This window comes from Oncorhynchus mykiss, chromosome 17, assembly GCF_013265735.2.
Source record: "Oncorhynchus mykiss isolate Arlee chromosome 17, USDA_OmykA_1.1, whole genome shotgun sequence".
NCBI lineage: Eukaryota > Metazoa > Chordata > Actinopteri > Salmoniformes > Salmonidae > Oncorhynchus > Oncorhynchus mykiss.
This window is the reverse complement of record NC_048581.1, coordinates 52,444,495-52,466,588: the sequence shown is the minus strand read 5'-3', so window position 1 is coordinate 52,466,588 and position 22,094 is coordinate 52,444,495. Positions and strand designations below refer to the sequence as shown.

Below are 22,094 nucleotides of genomic sequence, written 5' to 3'. Positions count from 1 at the left end.
AGAAGCTGTTTTTCAGTCTCTCGGTCCCAGCTTTGATGCACCTGTACTGACCTCGCCTTCTGGATGATAGCGGGGTGAACAGGCAGTGGCTCGGGTGGTTGTTGTCCTTGATGATCTTTATGGCCTTCCTGTGACATCGGGTGGTGTAGGTGTCCTGGAGGGCAGGTAGTTTGCCCCCGGTGATGCGTTGTGCAGACCTCACTACCCTCTGGAGAGCCTTACGGTTGAGGGCTGAGCAGTTGCCGTACCAGGCGGTGATACAGCCCGACAGGATGCTCTCGATTGTGCATCTGTAGAAGTTTGTGAGTGCTTTTGGTGACAAGCCGAATTTCTTCAGCCTCCTGAGGTTGAAGAGGCGCTGCTGCGCCTTCTTCACGATGCTGTCTGTGTGGGTGGACCAATTCAGTTTGTCTGTGATGTGTACGCCGAGGAACTTAAAACGTACTACCCTCTCCACTACTGTTCCATCGATGTGGATAGGGGGGTGTTCCCTCTGCTGTTTCCTGAAGTCCACAATCATCTCCTTAGTTTTGTTGACGTTGAGTGTGAGGTTATTTTCCTGACACCACACTCCAAGGGCCCTCACCTCCTCCCTGTAGGCCGTCTCGTCGTTGTTGGTAATCAAGCCTACCACTGTTGTGTCGTCCGCAAACTTGATGATTGAATTGGAGGCGTGCGTGGCCACGCAGTCGTGGGTGAACAGGGAGTACAGGAGAGGGCTCAGAACGCACCCTTGTGGGGCCCCAGTGTTGAGGATCAGCAGGGTGGAGATGTTGTTGCCTACCCTCACCACCTGGGGGCGGCCCGTCAGGAAGTCGAGTACCCAGTTGCACAGGGCGGGGTTGAGACCCAGGGTCTCGAGCTTGATGACGAGCTTGGAGGGCACTATGGTGTTAAATGCCGAGCTGTAGTCGATTGACAGCATTCTCACATAGGTATTCATCTTGTCCAGATGGGTTAGGGCAGTGTGCAGTGTGGTTGAGATTGCATCGTCTGTGGACCTATTTGGGCGGTAAGCAAATTGGAGTGGGTCTAGGGTGTCAGGTAGGGTGGAGGTGATATGGTCCTTGACTAGTCTCTCAAAGCACTTCATGATGACGGAAGTGAGTGCTACGGGGCAGTAGTCATTTAGCTCAGTTACCTTAGCTTTCTTGGGAACAGGAACAATGGTGGCCCTCTTGAAGCATGTGGGAACAACAGACTGGGATAGGGATTGATTGAATATGTCAGTAAACACACTAGCCAGCTGGTCTGCGCATGCTCTGAGGGCGCGGCTGGGGATGCCGTCTGGGCCTGCAGCCTTGCGAGGGTTAACACGTTTAAATGTTTTCCTCACGTCGGCTGCAGTGAAGGAGAGTCTGCATGTTTTAGTTGCGGGCCGTGTCAGTGGCACTGTATTGTCCTCAAAGCGGGCAAAAATGTTATTTAGTCTGCCTGGGAGCAAGACATCCTGGTCCGTGACGGGGCTGGTTTTCTTTTTGCAATCCGTGATTGACTGTAGACCCTGCCACATACCTCTTGTGTCTGAGCCGTTGAATTGAGATTCTACTTTGTCTCTATACTGACGCTTAGCTTGGTCCCAGTGGTGGGTGGTTTAAGGTAATTTGGTAACAAAACGGATGGCACTGTGATAGACTGCATCCAGTTTGATGAGTAGAGTGTTGGAAGCTATTTTGTAGATGACATCGCCGAAGTCGAGGATCGGTAGGATAGTCAATTTTAATAGGGTAGGTTTGGCGGCGTGAGTGAAGGAGGCTTTGTTGCGAAATAGAAAGACAATTCTAGATTTGATTTTGGATTGGAGATATTTAATATGAGTCTGGAAGGAGAGTTTACAGTCTAGCCAGACACCTAGGTATTTATAGTTGTCCATATATTCCTGGCTGGAACCGTCCAGGGTGGTGATGCTAGTCTGGCGGGCGGGTGTGGGCAGCGAACGGTTGAAAAGCATGTATTTGGTTTTACTAGCGTTTAAGAGCAGTTGGAGAACATGGAAGGAGTGTTGTATGGCATTGAAGCTCGATTGAAGGTTAGTTAGCACACTGTCCAAGGAAGGGCCAGATGTATACAGAATGGTGTCGTCTGCGTAGAGGTGGATCAGGGAATCGCCCGCAGCAAGAGAAACATCAATAATATATACAGAAAAAAGAGTCGGCCTGAGAATTGAACCCTGTGGTACCCCCATAGAGACTGCCAGAGATTAGGACAACATGCCCTCCGATTTCACACACAGAACTCTGTCTGCAAAGTAGTTGGTGAATCAGGCGAGGCAGTCATTAGAAAAACCAAGGCTATTGAGTCTGCCAATACGGTGATTGACAGAGTCGAAAGCCTTGGCCAGGTCGATGAAGACGGCTGCACAGTACTGTCTTTTATCGATGGCGGTTATGATATTGTTTAGTACCTTGAGCATGGATGAGGTGCACCCGTGACTGGCTCGGAAACCGGATTGCACAGCGGAGAAGGTACGGTGGGATTCGAAATGGTCAGTGATCTGTTTATTAACTTGGCTTTCAAAGACTTTAGATAGGCAGGGCAGGATGGATATAGGTCTGTAACAGTTTGGGTCTAGGGTGTCACCCTCTTTGAAGAGGTGGATGACCGCAGCAGCTTTCCAATCTTTAGGGATCTCGGACGATACGAAAGATAGTTTGAACAGGCTGGTAATAGGGGTTGCAACAATGGCGGCGGATAGTTTTAGAAAGAGAGGGTCCAGATTGTCTAGCCCAGCTGATTTGTATTGGTCCACGTTTTGCAGCTCTTTCAGAACATCTACTGTCTGGATTTGGTTGAAGGAGAAGCTGGGGAGGCTTGGGCGAGTAGCTGCGAGGGGGCAGAGCTGTTGGCCGGGGTTGGAGTAGCCAGGAGGAAGGCATGGCCAGCCATTGAGAAATGCTTCTTGAAATGTTCGATTATCATGGATTTATCAGTGGTGACCATGTTACCTAGCCTCAGTGCAGTGGGAAGCTGGGAGGAAGTGCTCTATAACAAAAACACAGCTGTAAGCTCTGCCAAAATGTGATTCTAACATGTATTGACTCATGGGGTTGAATACTTATCTAATCAAGATATATTAGTGATTTATTTTCCATAAATAAAATTAAATGTAGACATTTTTCTTCAACTTTGACATTACAGAAAGACTCGCAGCTGTAATTGCTGCCAAATGTGCTTTTACAAAGTATTGACTCAGGGGTTTGAATTCTTATGTAAAATAGATATTATATCTATAAATATTTCTTAAAACATGTTTTCACTTTGTCATTATGGGGTATTGTGTGTAGATGGGTGAAAAATAATCCATTTAATCCGTTTTGAATTCAGGCTGTAACACGACAAAATGTGGAACAGGTCAAGGGGTATGAATACTTTCTGAAGGCCCTGTAATTTAGCTTAATAAGCACACTTGAATAATGACACATGGCATGTAGACATATTGAAAATGTTCATTCATTTACTGTTTGGCAAAACAATGTCCTTATACTGGGTACACCAATTTACAAAAAAAAGATAAGAAAAGAAAAGTTAAACACGTAGTAATAAATACACAATAGCAGCAATAACTTGGGTACCAGTACCGAGTCGATGTACAAGGGTACGAGGTAATTGAGGTAGATATATACATAGAACTAGGAATAAAGTGACAGATAATAAAGGGTAACAGCAGTGTGTGTGATGAGACAAAGACGTTAGTGCAATATGGTCAATGCAGATAGTCCGGGTAGCTATTTGGTTAACTATTTAACTAACTATTTATCAGTCTTCTGGCTTGTGGGTAGAAGCTGTTCATGGCCATGCGATAGCTGAGAGAAGAGTCTGTGACTTGGGTGGCTGGAGTCTTTAACCATTTTTACGGCCTTCCTCTGACACGGCCTGATACAGAGGTCCAGGATGGCAGGCAGCTTGGCCCCAGTGATGTACTGGGCTGTACACACTACACTTTGTAGCGCCTTGCGGTCGGATGCCAAGTAGTAGGCATACCAAGCAATGATGTAGCCTGTCAAGATGGTGCAGCCGTAGAACCTTTTGAGGATCTGAGGGCCCATGTCAAATCTTTTCATTCTCCTGAGAGGGAAGAGGGGATGTTGTGTCCTCTTCATGATTGCATTGGTGTGTGGACCATGATAGATCCTTCTATGCAAATTTTGTTGATCAGTAGGCTAATACAGTGCCTTGCGAAAGTATTCGGCCCCCTTGAACTTTGCGACCTTTTTCAACATTTCAGGCTTCAAACATAAAGATATAAAACTGTATTTTTTTTGTGAAGAATCAACAACAAGTGGGACACAATTATGAAGTGGAACGACATTTATTGGATATTTCAAACTTTTTTAACAAATCAAAAACTGAAAAATTGGGCGTGCAAAATTATTCAGCCCCTTTACTTTCAGTGCAGCAAACTCTCTCCAGAAGTTCAGTGAGGATCTCTGAATGATCCAATGTTGACCTAAATGACTAATGATGATAAATACAATCCACCTGTGTGTAATCAAGTCTCCGTATAAATGCACCTGCACTGTGATAGTCTCAGAGGTCCGTTAAAAGCGCAGAGAGCATCATGAAGAACAAGGAACACACCAGGCAGGTCCGAAATACTGTTGTGAAGAAGTTTAAAGCCGGATTTGGATACAAAAAGATTTCCCAAGCTTTAAACATCCCAAGGAGCACTGTGCAAGCGATAATATTGAAATGGAAGGAGTATCAGACCACTGCAAATCTACCAAGACCTGGCCGTCCCTCTAAACTTTCAGCTCATACAAGGAGAAGACTGATCAGAGATGCAGCCAAGAGGCCCATGATCACTCTGGATGAACTGCAGAGATCTACAGCTGAGGTGGGAGACTCTGTCTATAGGACAACAATCAGTTGTATATTGCACAAATCTGGCCTTTATGGAAGTGGCAAGAAGAAAGCCATTTCTTAAAGATATCCATAAAAAATGTTGTTTAAAGTTTGCCACAAGCCACACCAAACATGTGGAAGAAGGTGCTCTGGTCAGATGAAACCAAAATTGAACTTTTTGGCAACAATGCAAAACGTTATGTTTGGCGTAAAAGCAACACAGCTGAACACACCATCCCCACTGTCAAACATGGTGGTGGCAGCATCATGGTTTGGGCCTGCTTTTCTTCAGCAGGGACAGGGAAGATGGTTAAAATTGATGGGAAGGTGGATGGAGCCAAATACAGGACCATTCTGGAAGAAAACCTGATGAAGTCTGCAAAAGACCTGAGACTGGGACGGAGATTTGTCTTCCAACAAGACAATGATCCAAAACATAAAGCAAAATCTACAATGGAATGGTTCAAAAATAAACATATCCAGGTGTTAGAATGGCCAAGTCAATGTCCAGACCTGAATCCAATCGAGAATCTGTGGAAAGAACTGAAAACTGCTGTTCACAAATGCTCTCATTCCAACCTCACTGAGCTGGAGCTGTTTTGCAAGGAGGAATGGGAAAAAAATTCAGTCTCTCGATGTGCAAAACTGATAGAGACATACCCCAAGCGACTTACAGCTGTAATCGCAGCGAAAGGTGGCGCTACAAAGTATTAACTTAAGGGGGCTGAATAATTTTGCACGCCCAATTTTTCAGTTTTTGATTTGTTAAAAAAGTTTGAAATATCCAATAAATGTCATTCCACTTCGTGATTGTGTCCCACTTGTTGTTGATTCTTCACAAAAAAATACAGTTTTATATCTTTATGTTTGAAGCCTGAAATGTGGCAAAAGGTCGCAAAGTTCAAGGGGGCCGAATACTTTCGCAAGGCACTGTATAAGTCCCAAATGGAAGGGCAACTGATTGCTTGTCATCTGTAGCACTATGGACTCCACTGAGCAGGAAAAATGCTCAATAACTCAATGCATGCACACACTCCTATTGAATACGCATTCACCTGCATTGTGAGTAGGCCTAAGCCATCTTGATTTACCCAGTTTATTAAGATATTTACCATTCAAATACAATTGTGACTATTATTTTTGTCAGGTGCGTGAATGAGGACCCAAAAGCGAATTAACAAACAGAGTCTCTTTAATGATGAACACACGTGGGCTCAGATGGACAGGTAGATTCCGACAGGACAGGACAAGGTTGCAGCAAACACGATGATAGTCTGGTTCAGGCATGAGACACACAAACAAGAATCCGACAAAGACAGGAGCAGAAACAGAGAGAGATATAGAGGACTAATCAGAGGGAAAAAGGGAACAGGTGGGAAAAGGGGTGACGAGGTAGTTAGGAGGAGACAAGGCACAGCTGGGGGAAAGAGGGGGAGAAAAGGTAACCTAACAACGACCAGCAGAGGGAGACAGGGTGAAGGGAAAGGACAGAAACAAGACACAACATGACAGTACATGACAGTACCCCCCCACTCACCGAGCGCCTCCTGGCGCACTCGAGGAGGAAACCTGGCGGCAACGGAAGAAATCATCGATCAGCGCACGGTCCAGCACGTCCCGAGAGGGAACCCAACTCCTCTCCTCAGGACCGTACCCCTCCCAATCTACTAGGTACTGATGACCACGGCCCCGAGGACGCATGTCCAAAATCCTACGGACCCTGTAGATGGGTGCGCCCTCGACAAGGATGGGGGGGGGGGGGGGGAGACGAGCGGGGGCGCGAAGAACGGGCTTGACACAGGAGACATGGAAGACCGGGTGGACGCGACGAAGATATCGCGGAAGAAGAAGTCGAACTGCGACAGGATTAATGATCCGAGAAATACGGAACGGACCAATGAACCGCGGGGTCAACTTGCGAGAAGTGGTCTTAAGGGGAAGGTTCTGAGTGGAGAGCCAAACTCTCTGACCGCGACAATATCTAGGACTCTTAGTTCTACGCTTATTAGCAGCCCTCACAGTCTGCGCCCTATAACGGCAAAGTGCAGACCTGACCCTCTTCCAGGTGCGCTCGCAACGTTGGACAAAAGCCTGAGCGGAGGGGACGCTGGACTCGGCGAACTGAGATGAGAACAGCGGAGGCTGGTACCCGAGGCTACTCTGAAAAGGAGATAGCCCGGTCGCAGACGAAGGAAGCGAGTTGTGGGCGTATTCTGCCCAGGGGAGCTGTTCTGACCAAGACGCAGGGTTGCGAAAAGAAAGACTGCGTAAGATGCGACCAATAGTCTGATTGGCCCGTTCTGCTTGACCGTTAGACTGGGGGTGAAAGCCGGAAGAGAGACTGACGGAAGCCCCAATCAAACGGCAAAACTCCCTCCAAAATTGAGACGTGAATTGCGGACCTCTGTCCGAAACGACGTCTGACGGAAGGCCATGAATTCTGAAAACATTCTCGATGATGATTTGTGCCGTCTCTTTAGCAGAAGGAAGCTTAGCAAGGGGAATAAAATGAGCCGCCTTAGAGAACCTGTCGACAACCGTAAGAATAACAGTCCTCCCCGCTGACGAAGGCAGTCCGGTGACAAAATCTAAGGCGATGTGAGACCACGGTCGAGAGGGAATGGGAAGCGGCCTGAGACGGCCGGCAGGAGGAGAGTTACCGGACTTAGTCTGCGCGCAGACCGAACAAGCAGCCACGAAGCGACGCGTGTCATGCTCCCGGGTGGGCCACCAAAAGCGCTGGCGAATGGAAGCAAGCGTACCCCGAACGCCAGGGTGGCCGGCTAACTTGGCAGAGTGAGCCCACTGAAGAACGGCCAGACGAGTAGGAACGGGAACGAAAAGAAGGTTCCTGGGACAAGCGCGCGGCGACGGAGTTTGAGTGAGTGCTTGCTTTACCTGCCTCTCAATTCCCCAGACAGTCAACCCGACAACACGCCCCTCAGGGAGAATCCCCTCGGGGTCAGTGGAGGCTACTGAAGAACTGAAGAGACGAGATAAAGCATCAGGCTTGGTGTTCTTAGAGCCCGGACGATAAGAAATCACGAACTCGAAACGAGCGAAAAACAGCGCCCAGCGCGCCTGACGCGCATTAAGTCGTTTGGCAGAACGGATGTACTCAAGGTTCCTATGGTCAGTCCAAACGACAAAAGGAACGGTCGCCCCCTCCAACCACTGTCGCCATTCGCCTAGGGCTAAGCGGATGGCGAGCAGTTCGCGGTTTTCCACATCATAGTTACGTTCCGACGGCGACAGGCGATGAGAAAAATACGCGCAAGGGTGGACCTTGTCGTCAGAGAAGGAGCGCTGAGAAAGAATGGCTCCCACGCCCACCTCTGACGCGTCAACCTCGACAATGAACTGTCTAGAGACGTCAGGTGTAACAAGGATAGGTGCGGATGTAAAACGATTCTTGAGGAGATCAAAAGCTCCCTGGGCGGAAACGGACCACTTAAAGCACGTCTTGACAGAAGTAAGGGCTGTGAGAGGGGCTGCCACCTGACCGAAATTACGGATGAAACGACGATAGAAGTTCGCGAAGCCCGAGAAAGCGCTGCAACTCGACGCGTGACTTAGGGACGGGCCAATCAATGACAGCTTGGACCTTAGCGGGATCCATCTTAATGCCTTCAGCGGAAATAACAGAACCGAGAAATGTGACGGAGGAGGCATGAAAAGAGCACTTCTCAGCCTTCACAAAAAGACAATTCTCTAAAAGGCGCTGGAGGACACGTCGAACGTGCTGAACATGAATCTGGAGTGACGGTGAAAAAATCAGGATATCGTCAAGGTAAACGAAAACAAAGATGTTCAGCATGTCTCTCAGGACATCATTGACTAATGCCTGAAAGACAGCTGGAGCGTTAGCGAGGCCGAAAGGAAGAACCCGGTATTCAAAGTGCCCTAACGGAGTGTTAAACGCCGTCTTCCACTCGTCCCCCTCCCTGATGCGCACGAGATGGTAAGCGTTACGAAGGTCCAACTTAGTGAAAAACCTGGCTCCCTGCAGGATCTCGAAGGCTGAAGACATAAGAGGAAGCGGATAACGATTCTTCACTGTTATGTCATTCAGATAATCTATGCAGGGGCGCAGGGACCCGTCCTTCTTCTTAACAAAAAAAAACCCCGCTCCGGCGGGAGAGGAGGAGGGGACTATGGTACCGGCGGCAAGAGCTACAGACAAATAATCTTCGAGAGCCTTACGTTCGGGAGCCGACAGAGAGTATAGTCTACCCCGGGGGGGAGTGGTTCCCGGAAGGAGATCAATACTACAATCATACGACCGGTGTGGAGGAAGAGAGGTGGCCCTGGACCGACTGAACACCGTGCGCAGATCGTGATATTCCTCCGGCACCCCTGTCAAATCACCAGGCTCCTCCTGTGAAGAAGAGACAGAGGAAACAGGAGGGATAGCAGACATTAAACATTTCACATGACAAGAGACGTTCCAGGAGAGGATAGAATTACTAGACCAATTAATGGAAGGATTATGACAAACTAGCCAGGGATGGCCCAAAACAACAGGTGTAAAAGGTGAACGAAAAATTAAAAAAGAAATGGTTTCGCTATGATTACCAGAAACAGTGAGGGTTAAAGGTAGCGTCTCACGCTGAATCCTGGGGAGAGGACTACCATCCAGGGCGAACAAGGCCGTGGACTCCCTTAACTGTCTGAGAGGAATGTCATGTTCCCGAGCCCAGGTCTCGTCCATAAAACAGCCCTCCGCCCCAGAGTCTATTAAGGCACTGCAGGAAGCTGACGAACCGGTCCAGCGTAGATGGACCGACAAGGTAGTGCAGGATCTTGAAGGAGAGACAGGAGTAGTAGCGCTCACCAGTAGCCCTCCGCTTACTGATGAGCTCTGGCTTTTACTGGACATGAAGTGACAAAATGACCAGCAGAACCGCAATAGAGACAGAGGCGGTTGGTGATTCTCCGTTCCCTCTCCTTAGTCGAGATGCGGATACCTCCCAGCTGCATAGGCTCAGCACCCGAGCCGGCAGAGGAAGATGGTAGTGATGCGGAGAGGGGGGCAACGGAGAACGCGAGCTCCTTTCCACGAGCTCGGTGACGAAGATCAACCCGTCGCTCAATGCGAATAGCGAGTTCAATCAAGGAATCCACGCTGGAAGGAACCTCCCGGGAGAGAATCTCATCCTTTACCTCTGCGCGGAGACCCTCCAGAAAACGAGCGAGCAAAGCCGGCTCGTTCCAGCCACTGGAGGCAGCAAGAGTGCGAAACTCAATAGAGTAGTCTGTTATGGATCGATTACCCTGACATAGGGAAGACAGGGCCCTGGAAGCCTCCTCCCCAAAAACAGATCGATCAAAAACCCGTATCATCTCCTCCTTAAAGTCCTGATACTGGTTAGTACACTCAGCCCTTGCCTCCCAGATTGCCGTGCCCCACTCACGAGCCCGTCCAGTAAGGAGAGATATGACGTAGGCGACACGAGCAGTGCTCCTGGAGTAAGTGTTGGGCTGGAGAGAAAACACAATATCACACTGGGTGAGGAACGAGCGGCATTCAGTGGGATCCCCAGAGTAACACGGCGGGTTATTGATTCTGGGCTCCGGAGATTCGAAAGCCCTGGAAGTGGCCGGTGGATCGAGACGGAGATGGTGAACCTGTTCTGTGAGGTTGGAGACTTGGGTGGCCAGGGTCTCAACGGCATGTCGAGCAGCAGACAATTCCTGCTTGTGTCTGCCTAGCATCGCTCCCTGGATCTCGACGGCTGAGTGGAGAGGATCCGAAGTCGCTGGGTCCATTCTTGGTCGGATTCTTCTGTCAGGTGCGTGAATGAGGACCCAAAAGCGAATTAACAAACAGAGTCTCTTTAATGATGAACACACGTGGGCTCAGATGGACAGGTAGATTCCGACAGGACAGGACAAGGTTGCAGCCAACACGATGATAGTCTGGTTCAGGCATGAGACACACAAACAAGAATCCGACAAAGACAGGAGCAGAAACAGAGAGAGATATAGAGGACTAATCAGAGGGAAAAAGGGAACAGGTGGGAAAAGGGGTGACGAGGTAGTTAGGAGGAGACAAGGCACAGCTGGGGGAAAGAGGGGGAGAAAAGGTAACCTAACAACGACCAGCAGAGGGAGACAGGGTGAAGGGAAAGGACAGAAACAAGACACAACATGACAGTACATGACAATTTTGGTATGTAGTTAGATTGGTCAAAACAAATGTATTGTTTGATCTGAAAATGTAACCCCAAAAATTGGTATCGGCATCTGCCCTAAAAAATACATATAGTCATTTATCACAGGCTTTCCATAAACACACTTAGAGACACAGACACACACACACACAGTCACACAGACACACACTCAGCCACAGTTTCCATTGCATGTATGCTGTTGGTCCAGATGTAGTACCCCTTGAACGGCTGGGTCTGCATTGTGCAATGTCACCGGTAAAATGTTGGTATTGACATTAGTACACACACGTGCACATGCACACGCACACACACTTTCCCCTATAGGTTCAGAGGTATGGTAAAGTCATTGGAACACGGCATGTTAAAATTCCACTCATGGGGCAACCTATACCTCTATTAATCTGTGTCTAGGGATAGGGTTATATTATGTGTGATTTCTAGGTCTATGAAACTGATATTCAGGAATAACAAACCTTGTGTTACCATGAATATAACAGCAGGCCGTTATGGGCTGTGTTCATAGTGAAGGTATAGTTTTGTGTCTCTCATACAGAGCGCTAGCTACCCATAGAACAACAGGAACAGGATCTAGCCTAATGAGACCAATCTAGGTTTATAGAGACTAATGCTCTGGTTTGACAAAGGTTTTGTGTTATATGAAACAGATAGTATTTCATTTCTACATCACTAGTAAAAACACAGTAAAAATAATTGATAATGGTGAAGATTTTATTGTTCTGTTCATATTCAAAAACATTGCGTTACAGTCATACATCCAATAAAGCACATCATTTGACCTTTAGCAAAACATTGACGATATTGTAAAACGTTACAGTAACAAAACGCATACAATGTGCGCATTAACACGTGTGTGTTGGATCAGTTCAACTCCAAGTTGACTCTACAGTACTGTGATGTATTAACAAGCCTTGGTGGGTGATGTTTGTGGATGATTTGAATGAATACGTGCTTCATACACTGATCAGACTGTGTTACAGTATAAAGTGGTTACAGTGAGACTAGCAAAACAACATTAAATGAGACTCAGCTCTACTCCTGGAGGATAAAAAAATAACAACAAAAAATACATGTATTGAGTATTGAAGACCTGTTCTGAGAGCATGTAAGCGTTTGCTTGCGTTTGTGTGTGTCCAAACGTGCGTCCGAGTGGGCATGAGTGATGTGTGTTTGAAGGATGTGCGTTTGAATGACCTACTTGTGGGCATGTGTGTGTGTGTGTGTGTTAATTTCTGAATGTTCGGACCTGTGGAATCTTGACAGAATCTTTCCAGGTAAGCTTCAAAGCAGGGTTGTGGCAGGGTCAGGGGGTTAGAGGTACGAGGTCAGGGTTAGATGTATATGTGGTGCAGGACTCGTAGGCAGTAGACCCATTCAGGTGGTAGTAGATGATAGGACATCTTGTTCCCGTCCAGACGAAGGATCCTCATCCTGGAGTACGACAGAGGACCCACCTCCCGACAGAAACTAGAGACGTTAAACTCTGCAGAGGACAAAGAGCAGAGCGAGGACAGAGAGAATAAAACGGATAGAGGACAAAGAGAACAGAGGACAGTATGGTTTTTACATGCACTCACACCCTATACCCAGTAATGACATTCCCACTCATATACTCTTTCTTCACAAAGTATATTTTTACAATATGTGAACATAACTTAAACCCAATTCCTCCAATTGAGAGTTGTCACAGTATTTTGAGTGTACTGCCATCATTGTTCCTGAAATGGCAGACTGTATGAGGAGGATTTGCCTGATCAGAAGCTGGATACAGCTACAGTATCCTATTCTATTAGGAGCAGAAACCACAACATGCTACAGTAGTTGATGCCAAATCCAAAAAGCAGCTACAGCTATCTTAAAAAAGAGGAGGAGAGAAAACATAATCTCCTCTCTACCTCCTGTTCCTGCCTATAGCTATTGGCAGAAGGGTACGTTTGGCAGAGGGTAGACAACAGTAGCTAGCTGTCGGGATGCTAGACAGTGAGGTGAGTGTTTTTCTCTCGGTGAATGTCTTGTGTTTAGCTCTCTGTCAGACCAGACCAGACACACATACCAGGTTATAGTGCTGACTCATGTCTCCTGGAGAGCCTTGCGGAAAACAAGCTCACACTCCATCTTTATTTCTCTTGCTTTCTCGCTCTCTTTTTTATTTCTGTGTCTCTAACCCCACCTCTCTGTCTGTTCCTCTACATTGCCTACAGAATGTTTTCACACCCTTGACTTTTTCCACATTTTGTCGTGTTACAAAGTGCCATTTTTGTCAATGATTGACTTAGAAATACTCTGTAATGTCAAAGTTGAAGAACATTTTTAAAATGTTATTAATGGAAAATAAAATACTAAAATATCTTAATTAAAGGAGTATTCAACCTCTTGAGTGAATACATGTTAGAATCACCTTTGGAAGCTGTCTTTCTGAGTAATACCTTGACTACAGCGCCCGCATCGCATGCGCGAGCATTGCAAAATAAATGTAGAAATCCATATTAATCAATTATTGCACCCACACTGCTTGCGCGCGCCAACGAGCGTCTGCGTTGCCAAGGGCTTAGAAGTCAGTTCTAATTGTGACGCAGATCGCACTGCAAGTCCTGCCACTCCCATCTCCTCATTGGTTTATAGAAGCAGGTACCCGCGTGCCATCTCCTCATCGGTTATACCCACATGGGTGACTGAAAGACGAATGAGGTAGGTGGTGGTAATGCACCTAATTTATGAAAGTTGCCAATCGCAATATAAAATCAAGAGAAGAAAAAGTCTGAAAGGAGGAGAGATGACAGGAAACGATTCGGTTGACCGTTTTATGTGTGGATTAATTTTTGGAGTAGAGGACCTTGTGCATTTCAGGTAAAATAACAACTTAATGTTTATGTCCCAGGACAAATTAGATCGCAACAGCAAGCAAGCTAAATAGTACAAATTATCTAGCAAGTGCAAGCTAGCTAGATAAATTGCCATAAATATTTAATGCTTTTTGACCTGTCCCCAAATTAATGTAATTGGTTGAGATTTTGTTTTGATATTTTAACCTGCGTGTCGTGATCGCGTTTAGTGTGGTTGGGACAAAATACATTTACGCACGATGGAGCACGCGAGCAGCCGGTTTGGGTTCCGTGTAAGTCTCTAAGAGCTTTGCAAACCTGGATTGTACAATCTTTAAAAAATCTTCAAGCTCTGTCAAGTTGGTTGTTGATCTTTGCTAGACAGACATTTTCAAGTCTTGACATAGATTTTCAAGCCAAATTAAGTCAAAACTGTAACTAGGCCACTCAGGAACATTCAATATCACCTTGGTAAGTAACTCCAGTGTATAGTTTGGCCTCACGGTGAAACCCCTGAGTGGTTTTCCTCCTCTCCGTAAACTGAGTTAGGAAGGATGCCTGTATCTTTGTAGTGACTGGGTGTATTAATACACCCTCCAGAGTGCAATAATAACTTCACCATGCTCAAAGGGACATTCAGTAGATACAGTATGTTTCCATGAACTTCTCCCGTGATTTTTTTTGTCGACATTTAGAAAGCTTGCATGGAAAGTAGATGTGACAAATGCTTGCTAGGGTGCATTTCCATGTATCTACCTTGTGTCGATATAAACAGCTGGATGTAACAACGTCACAGCTGGACGTAATGATGTTGAATAAAACTGTAGTGTTTCCACTACCCATTTAGGCAAGTTCCGCATTAATAAATTGGGAACAGCCTGTATGCCCTCCCATCTATCTGTTTCATGTCTCAGGTAGCCGATGAAAGCCAGCATGGGATAGAATTCAAGAATAGACTAGTGTGCAATATAATGTGCCACAATATTGCCACGGTCCGTGCCATTGTGAAACTTGCACAGTAAATAATTGGATGGTGAAACTTGCATCCAGCCAACCAGAAAAGCAATTTGAAGCAATTCAACCATTCTTGAAAGTCAGGACAAGGATCCTGCAAATAAACATTATTTTGATAGTTAAAAAATGGATTTAGCAGGAATTTAGAATGAAATGTGGAGTGGAGACTGTGATGACATCACGTGCCGCGCGTATCTTCAAAATTATTCGGCAATCATCATTTAATCGAAAAAAACAGTTTCCATCATTATTATTGAGCACAGAGTTAGTCAAGCAGCTTATTATCAGTGGTGGAAAAAGTACCCAATTGTCATACTTGATTAAAAGTAAAAGTTAATAAAAAAATGAAAGTGAAAGTCACCCAGTAAAATACTACTTGAGTATACTACTTGGTTTAAAATATACAGTGCCTTGCGAATTTATTCGGCCCCCTTGAACTTTGCAACCTTTTGCCATATTTCAGGCTTCAAACATAAAGATATAAAACTGTATTTTTTTGTGAAGAATCAGCAACAAGTGGGACACAATCATGAGGTGGAACGACATTTATTGGATGTTTCAAACTTTTTTAACAAATCAAAAACTGAAAAATTGGGCGTGCAAAATTATTCAGCCCCCTTAAGTTAATACTTTGTAGCGCCACCTTTTGCTGCGATTACAGCTGTAAGTCGCTTGGGGTATGTCTCTATCAGTTTTGCACATCGAGAGACTGAATTATTTTCCCATTCCTCCTTGCAAAACAGCTCGAGCTCAGTGAGGTTGGATGGAGAGCATTTGTGAACAGCAGTTTTCAGTTCTTTCCACAGATTCTCGATTGGATTCAGGTTTGGACTTTGACTTGGCCATTCTAACACCTGGATATGTTTATTTTTGAACCATTCCATTGTAGATTTTGCTTTATGTTTTGGATCATTGTCTTGTTGGAAGACAAATCTCCGTCCCAGTCTCAGGTCTTTTGCAGACTCCATCAGGTTTTCTTCCAGAATGGTCCTGTATTTGGCTCCATCCATCTTCCCATCAATTTTAACCATCTTCCCTGTCCCTGCTGAAGAAAAGCAGGCCCAAACCATGATGCTGCCACCACCATGTTTGACAGTGGGGATGGTGTGTTCAGCTGTGTTGCTTTTACGCCAAACATAACGTTTTGCATTGTTGCCAAAAAGTTCAATTTTGGTTTCATCTGACCAGAGCACCTTCTTCCACATGTTTGGTGTGTCTCCCAGGTGGCTTGTGGCAAACTTTAAACAACACTTTTTATGGATATCTTTAAGAAATGGCTTTCTTCTTGCCACTCTTCCTTAAAGGCCAGATTTGTGCAATATACGACTGATTGTTGTCCTATGGACAGAGTCTCCCACCTCAGCTGTAGATCTCTGCAGTTCATCCAGAGTGATCATGGGCCTCTTGGCTGCATCTCTGATCAGTCTTCTCCTTGTATGAGCTGAAAGTTTAGAGGGACGGACAGGTCTTGGTAGATTTGCAGTGGTCTGAGACTCCTTCCATTTCAATATTATTGCTTGCACAGTGCTCCTTGGCATGTTTAAAGCTTGGGAAATCTTTTTGTATCCAAATCCGGCTTTAAACTTCTTCACAACAGTATCTCGGACCTGCCTGGTGTGTTCCTTGTTCTTCATGATGCTCTCTGCGCTTTTAACGGACCTCTGAGACTATCACAGTGCAGGTGCATTTATACGGAGACTTGATTACACACAGGTGGATTGTATTTATCATCATTAGTCATTTAGGTCAACATTGGATCATTCAGAGATCCTCACTGAACTTCTGGAGAGAGTTTGCTGCACTGAAAGTAAAGGGGCTGAATAATTTTGCACGCCCAATTTTTCAGTTTTTGATTTGTTAAAAAAGTTTGAAATATCCAATAAATGTCGTTCCACTTCATAATTGTGTCCCACTTGTTGTTGATTCTTCACAAAAAAATACAGTTTTATATCTTTATGTTTGAAGCCTGAAATGTGGCAAAAGGTCGCAAAGTTCAAGGGGGGCGAATACTTTCGCAAGGCACTGTACTTAATAAGTATCAAAAGTAAAAGTATAATAATTTTGAATTCCTTATATAAAGCAAACCAGACGGTATAATTTTCTTATTTTTTTAATTATGGATAGCCAGGGGCACACTCCATCACTCAGACATCATTATAAATGAAGCATGTGTGTTTGGTGAGTCCGCCAAATCAGAGGCAGTAGGGATGAACAGGGATGTTCTGTGTGAATTAGACAACTTTCATGTCCTGCTAAGCATTCAAAATATAACAAGTACTTTTGGGTGTCAGGGAAAATGCATGGATTGAAAATTACATAATTTTCTTTAGGAATGTAGTGACGTGAAAGTAAACGTTGTCAAAAATACAAATATTAATGTGAAGTTCAGAAACCCTAAAAAATTACTTAAGTAGTACTCTAAAGTATTTTTACTTAAGTACTTTACACCACTGCTTATTATCTGACTTTTTAAACAAATTTGTATTCCTGAAGTTATTTAGGCTTGCCTTAACAAAGGGCTTGAATGCTTATTGACTCAAGTCATTTCAGCTTTCCATTTTTTTTATTAATTTGTAAAATGTCTAAAAACCTAATTCCACATTGAGATTAGTATTGTGTGTATGCCAGTGACACTAAATCCACATGTAAACCACTTTAAATTCGGGTAGTCACACAACAAAATGTGAAAAAAAGTTAAGGGCTGTGAACACTTTCTGAAGGCACTGTACCTCTACCTCTGTTTTTCTCTCTTGTCATTCTCTCTCCCTCTCTCACTCTCTCCCCCTCTTTCCCTCTCCCTCTGTAGCCCAAACATCCAAGCCAGAACAGGAATCCAGGAATCCTAACAGTGTTTTGTCAAGGAGACACGGCTGAGTGAATGAGTGGCCAATTGTGAGATTCACAGGTTTGTTATTGAAGATGAGGCAGGAAGTTACATCCACTCCTCATGTGCTGATTTGCAGTTCAAGAGAAGCATTCAGGTGTTCATAATTTGATCAGCTTCGTCATTTGGAAATATTTGGAGGCACAACACAAGGATTGTTTTTCTCAGAGAGAGATGGAAAGAGCATGATATTTGGCTGATCTTACCATCTAGCTCTCAAAGTCTCATGTCAGAATTAGACGTTCATCCATGTGTCTCCAACGTCAAATTCTGCAGTTGTTCCAAACGTCAAATTTTGAAGAGTTTAAGGTTAAGTTTAGGCATGAACTCAAAATTTTAAGTTTAGGGTTAAGTTGAAGCATTAACTCCGAAATCTTGAGGTTATGCATTAACTCTGAATGGTTAAGGTACGTTTTAAGGTTTGGGATAGGCTTAAAACAAAAATCTCAAAATAACTTTCGATCGCTGGATTCGAACAAAAGATGCTTACGCCCCTAGTGGCCGGTTTCCACATCATCTCCCTATGTCCTTCAACATGGATGGACGTCGAATACTGACTTGTTTCACGGGTGACCCTGCTGGATCTTACTCCCCTGGTCAACCCCTCACAGATGTTTTCTCCACTCCTTAGATTGTGTGTGTGCGCGCGTGCACGTGCTCGTGCGTGTGTACGGGAGTGTATGTGTAGTCTTACCTTGTATGTGGTTGGCCTCCAAGTATAGGTACTGTAGTGTGAGGGGAACCAGGGGGATGGTTGTCAGCTTGTTGTAAGAGAGATCCAGCTCCACAAGGGAAGACAGGTTGAAGGATTGGGGGTGGAGGGAAGGGCTCACTAGACCACAGCGGCTCAGACGCAGGTACCTACACACACACACACACACACACACACACACACACACACACACACACACACACACTACATTTACATTAAAGCCACCTTCTTATCCAGAGTAACTTTCAATATTAGAGAACAAAATAACCACAATTTGTGATAATATCAGAGAGGTGTGATGCATATCAGACTGAAATAATGTGTGTGTGTGTGTGTGTGTGTGTGTGTGTGTGTGTGTGTGTGTGTGTGTGTGTGTGTGTGTGTGTGTGTGTGTGTGTGTGTGTGTGTGTGTGTGTGTGTGTTTGCATGCTTGCATCTGTACGTGTGTGTGTTACCTGAGATTAGTGAAGCCCTGTAGACTTTCCTCCCCCAGGCCAGACAGAGAGTTGTTGGAGAGATAGAGCTGCTGGATGGAGGGAGGAAGGTGGGAGGGGAAGGAGGAGAAGAGGTTCCCGCTCAGGCTCAACAGGTTAAGAGACACCAGGCCTGGTGGGCGAGGAGGGAGAGGTGGAGGGAGCGGAAGAGGGGGAGAGAGAGGGGGAGGATGGGAGAGAGGGTACCAGAACAAGCATGTTCAGAGCTGTTACCTTTGAGGCTGTTATTTTTAACATATGTCAGAAAAGGTGTCATATGTTTTGGCATAAAATATAATATCTCAGAATGGAAGCAGAGCGAAGGCACTTACCTGTGAAGTCAGTCTCTGTAATCACGTTCAACCTATTCCCCTGCAGTAGCAGCAATGTAAGATTATGTAAGTTCCCAAAGGTTCCCGGGGAGATGCTGGTGATGAGGTTGTGTGCCAGTCGGAGCTGCCGCAGGCTCCTGGGCAGGCCAGAGGGCACGACAGTCAGCTTATTGTGGTTGAGGAACAGGTATTGGAGCTGGGTCAGGTTCTGCAGCGTGGAGGTCTCCAGCCCGTCTGTCTGCAGACGGTTATCATCCAGGATGAGCCAGCGGAGTCCTGAGGAGTTGGTGAGAGAGGAGGAGGGCAGGGACGAGATGTTGTTGCCCTGAGGAAACACACACACCCATAAACTGTGTGTTACCTATAGATGTAGGATCTTAATTTTGTTGCTGAGAATTTTACTGCACAGCAGTGTATTCAAGGTTTAATAAGGCTTCTAAAGTTTGTCATTTCGACTTTAAAATGTCATATTTGATTTGCTCTAACGAAAAATGTATCTAACCCCTATAAAAAATGTCCATGACTTATAATATACATAATAATTTAAATGTTCTCTTGCTGCAGGATTATTGGCTCAAATTAAGATCCGACACCTGTATAGGAACCGTGTGGTGCCTGGCAGTCTTTCAGACAGGTGTCTCAGACCCCTTTGTGCATGTGCTTGCATGTGGTGTGTATTACCTGCAGGAACAGGTATTGTGTATTGTAAAGCATGCTGTCCGGCAGCTCTCCCAGGTCTCTGTGGTCACAGTACAGAGCTGAGGGCCACTGGATAGGACAGTCACACAGGTCAGGGCAGGACTGGGGGTTGTTGGCTCTGTACCTGGATCACATACAGAGAAATATCTGTCTTTACTCGGATATTACATATGTAAATAAAGTAGGAAATACATGTGATACTTTGCCAGCACAAAGTGTGTGAACTTTCCTTTGAATGATGTTTAAACATTACCCAATCCCGAAGCACCAGCTAAAGCAACTCTCGGATTTGCAAGTGCATTTCATTTATAAATGATTTAAAGTACCACAACCTTCAGACTCTTGTCACAGTAAATTAATGTATCAATGTTTTATTTGTACCATGCCCGGTCCATTCGGCCCCTCAGGCTGAATACAGAGGGTTCCCCCAGAAGACGGTTGATCCAGAGAGGAACCCCTCCATAGTCCAGGTCCTGGGTTGTCCCTGGGGTGCCACACACAGGCCTGCAGACACTCAGCATCAGGCCCAGGGCTAGAGTGAGGACTAGGGACAGCACCGACACTTGTACCGCCATGGTGATACTGTAAGACAACCTGGGGATAGTGATAATAGTTGATATATATTGTTTATCTATATACAAATACAAAGAACCAGTGCAAGGACCAGACCCGACCCACACCACAGCCATGAACACAGCTACTTGGATAATTCCATCGCAGGATCCGAAACACAAGTTTCGATCAAAACAATTCGATGAGAAAAAGAAGAAACCAAACACAGTGCTCTTGCTAGTATCACTGCTCTTTATTGCGCTTTACGTATAGGCCTCAAGGCTTTTTCACAAAAATTCGAAACACTCTGAGCCATAGAAACTTTGAGAGCTAGAAGCTACTGTAACTTGTCACTCCTGGAGAGTCAGTTGACTGGGTGACGCCACAGTGTGAGACAGCGACTAACTTTCTTTGCTTAATTAACATCTTAATACCTTAATACAGCTGAGGAATTGAGGTATGAGTTTGCCCTCCTGCCATTTGTTGTTGTAAGTTGCAGACACACATCTGTGTTGGAGAGAGAGGAATGTGTATCCATATTTTTCCACATGCACAGCTGCAAACTTAATAATACACAGTGGACAAAAATGTCACACATGCACATATTCACAGACACACGCACGCACACAGGCAGCCAGGCACACACACACACACACACACAGACAAAATACGAATACACAAAATAAGCATGCACACGCATAGATGACAGAGACTACATCATCAGGGTGTCCTTAAACTGTAAGTCAACTGGACTTCAGAATGGTAACATTCACATTCACAGTCGCATGATAAACACTTCTCTCATTGAGGTAGGGGCAGTTTGGATTATAGCACAGTCATACACATCAACATTATTCTGCCTGTCAGTAACAACATAAGATACAGACATGTATAGCCTGCAGTAACTGCAATTATACATTTGCCAGTATATTAATCAACGCATTTATTTTCCACTAAATCTCACTTAACACTCACAAAAACATTCACAAACACCACATGTACATGAAGGAAACCGACAAAGCACACATACCTTCTTTATGGGTTCAGGTTTGTGGTTGTTAGTATTCCTGAGCTGTGGTTCCATGTACAGTAGCAGTAGACAGTAGTAGTGGTTCACTGTCTGCACAGATGAGCATGTGGCACTGAATGGGCGTGAGCGTGTGTGTGTTCAGGCTACCTGCAGTATTTACCCACTGCCAAATACATTCCTGAGGCATACACCCCAGGCCTTAGACATCCTCCATATTCGTCCCTCTCTCCCGGCTTTCTCTTCTCCCTCTCTCCCTCTTTCTCTTCTCCTTCTCTTCCCTCTCTCCTTCTCACCCTCTCTCCTTCTCTCCCTCTCTCCCTCTTTCTCTTCTCCCTCTCTCCCTCTTTCTCTTCTCCTTCTCTTCCCTCTCCCTCTTTTTCTTCTCCTTCTCTTCCCTCTCTCCCTCTTTCTCCTCTCCTTCTCTTCCCTCTCTCCTTCTTTCTCTTCTCCCTTTCTCCCTCATTCCACTCAGACACAACACCCTATAGTAACTGTTCAGCCTGCAACATTTGGTGGAAACATGTTCTTCAAAAACAAGAGAGA

At 45.4% G+C, this 22,094-nt stretch overlaps 1 protein-coding gene across 2 annotated transcripts; it reads right to left on the bottom strand.

Moving 5' to 3' along the window:
* Positions 1–11,725: 11,725 nt before the first annotated feature.
* zgc:113307 (uncharacterized protein LOC553753 homolog) lies at positions 11,726–21,874 on the bottom strand. 2 transcript variants are annotated; one of them, XM_021568766.2, is made up of 8 exons: positions 21,552–21,874; positions 20,956–21,028; positions 20,351–20,563; positions 19,952–20,093; positions 19,271–19,595; positions 18,921–19,071; positions 18,448–18,614; positions 11,726–12,516 (listed from the first exon to the last, which is right to left on the bottom strand). In XM_021568766.2, the coding sequence occupies exons 3-8, from the start codon at positions 20,542–20,544 to the stop codon at positions 12,365–12,367; spliced, it is 1,131 nt and encodes a 376-aa protein (XP_021424441.2). In that variant the 5' UTR covers positions 20,545–20,563; positions 20,956–21,028; positions 21,552–21,874; the 3' UTR covers positions 11,726–12,364. The 2 variants fall into 2 exon arrangements, with proteins under 2 accessions (XP_021424441.2, XP_021424442.2); XM_021568767.2 differs by lacking the exon at positions 20,956–21,028 and having other exon boundaries at positions 21,552–21,873.
* Positions 21,875–22,094: the final 220 nt, after the last annotated feature.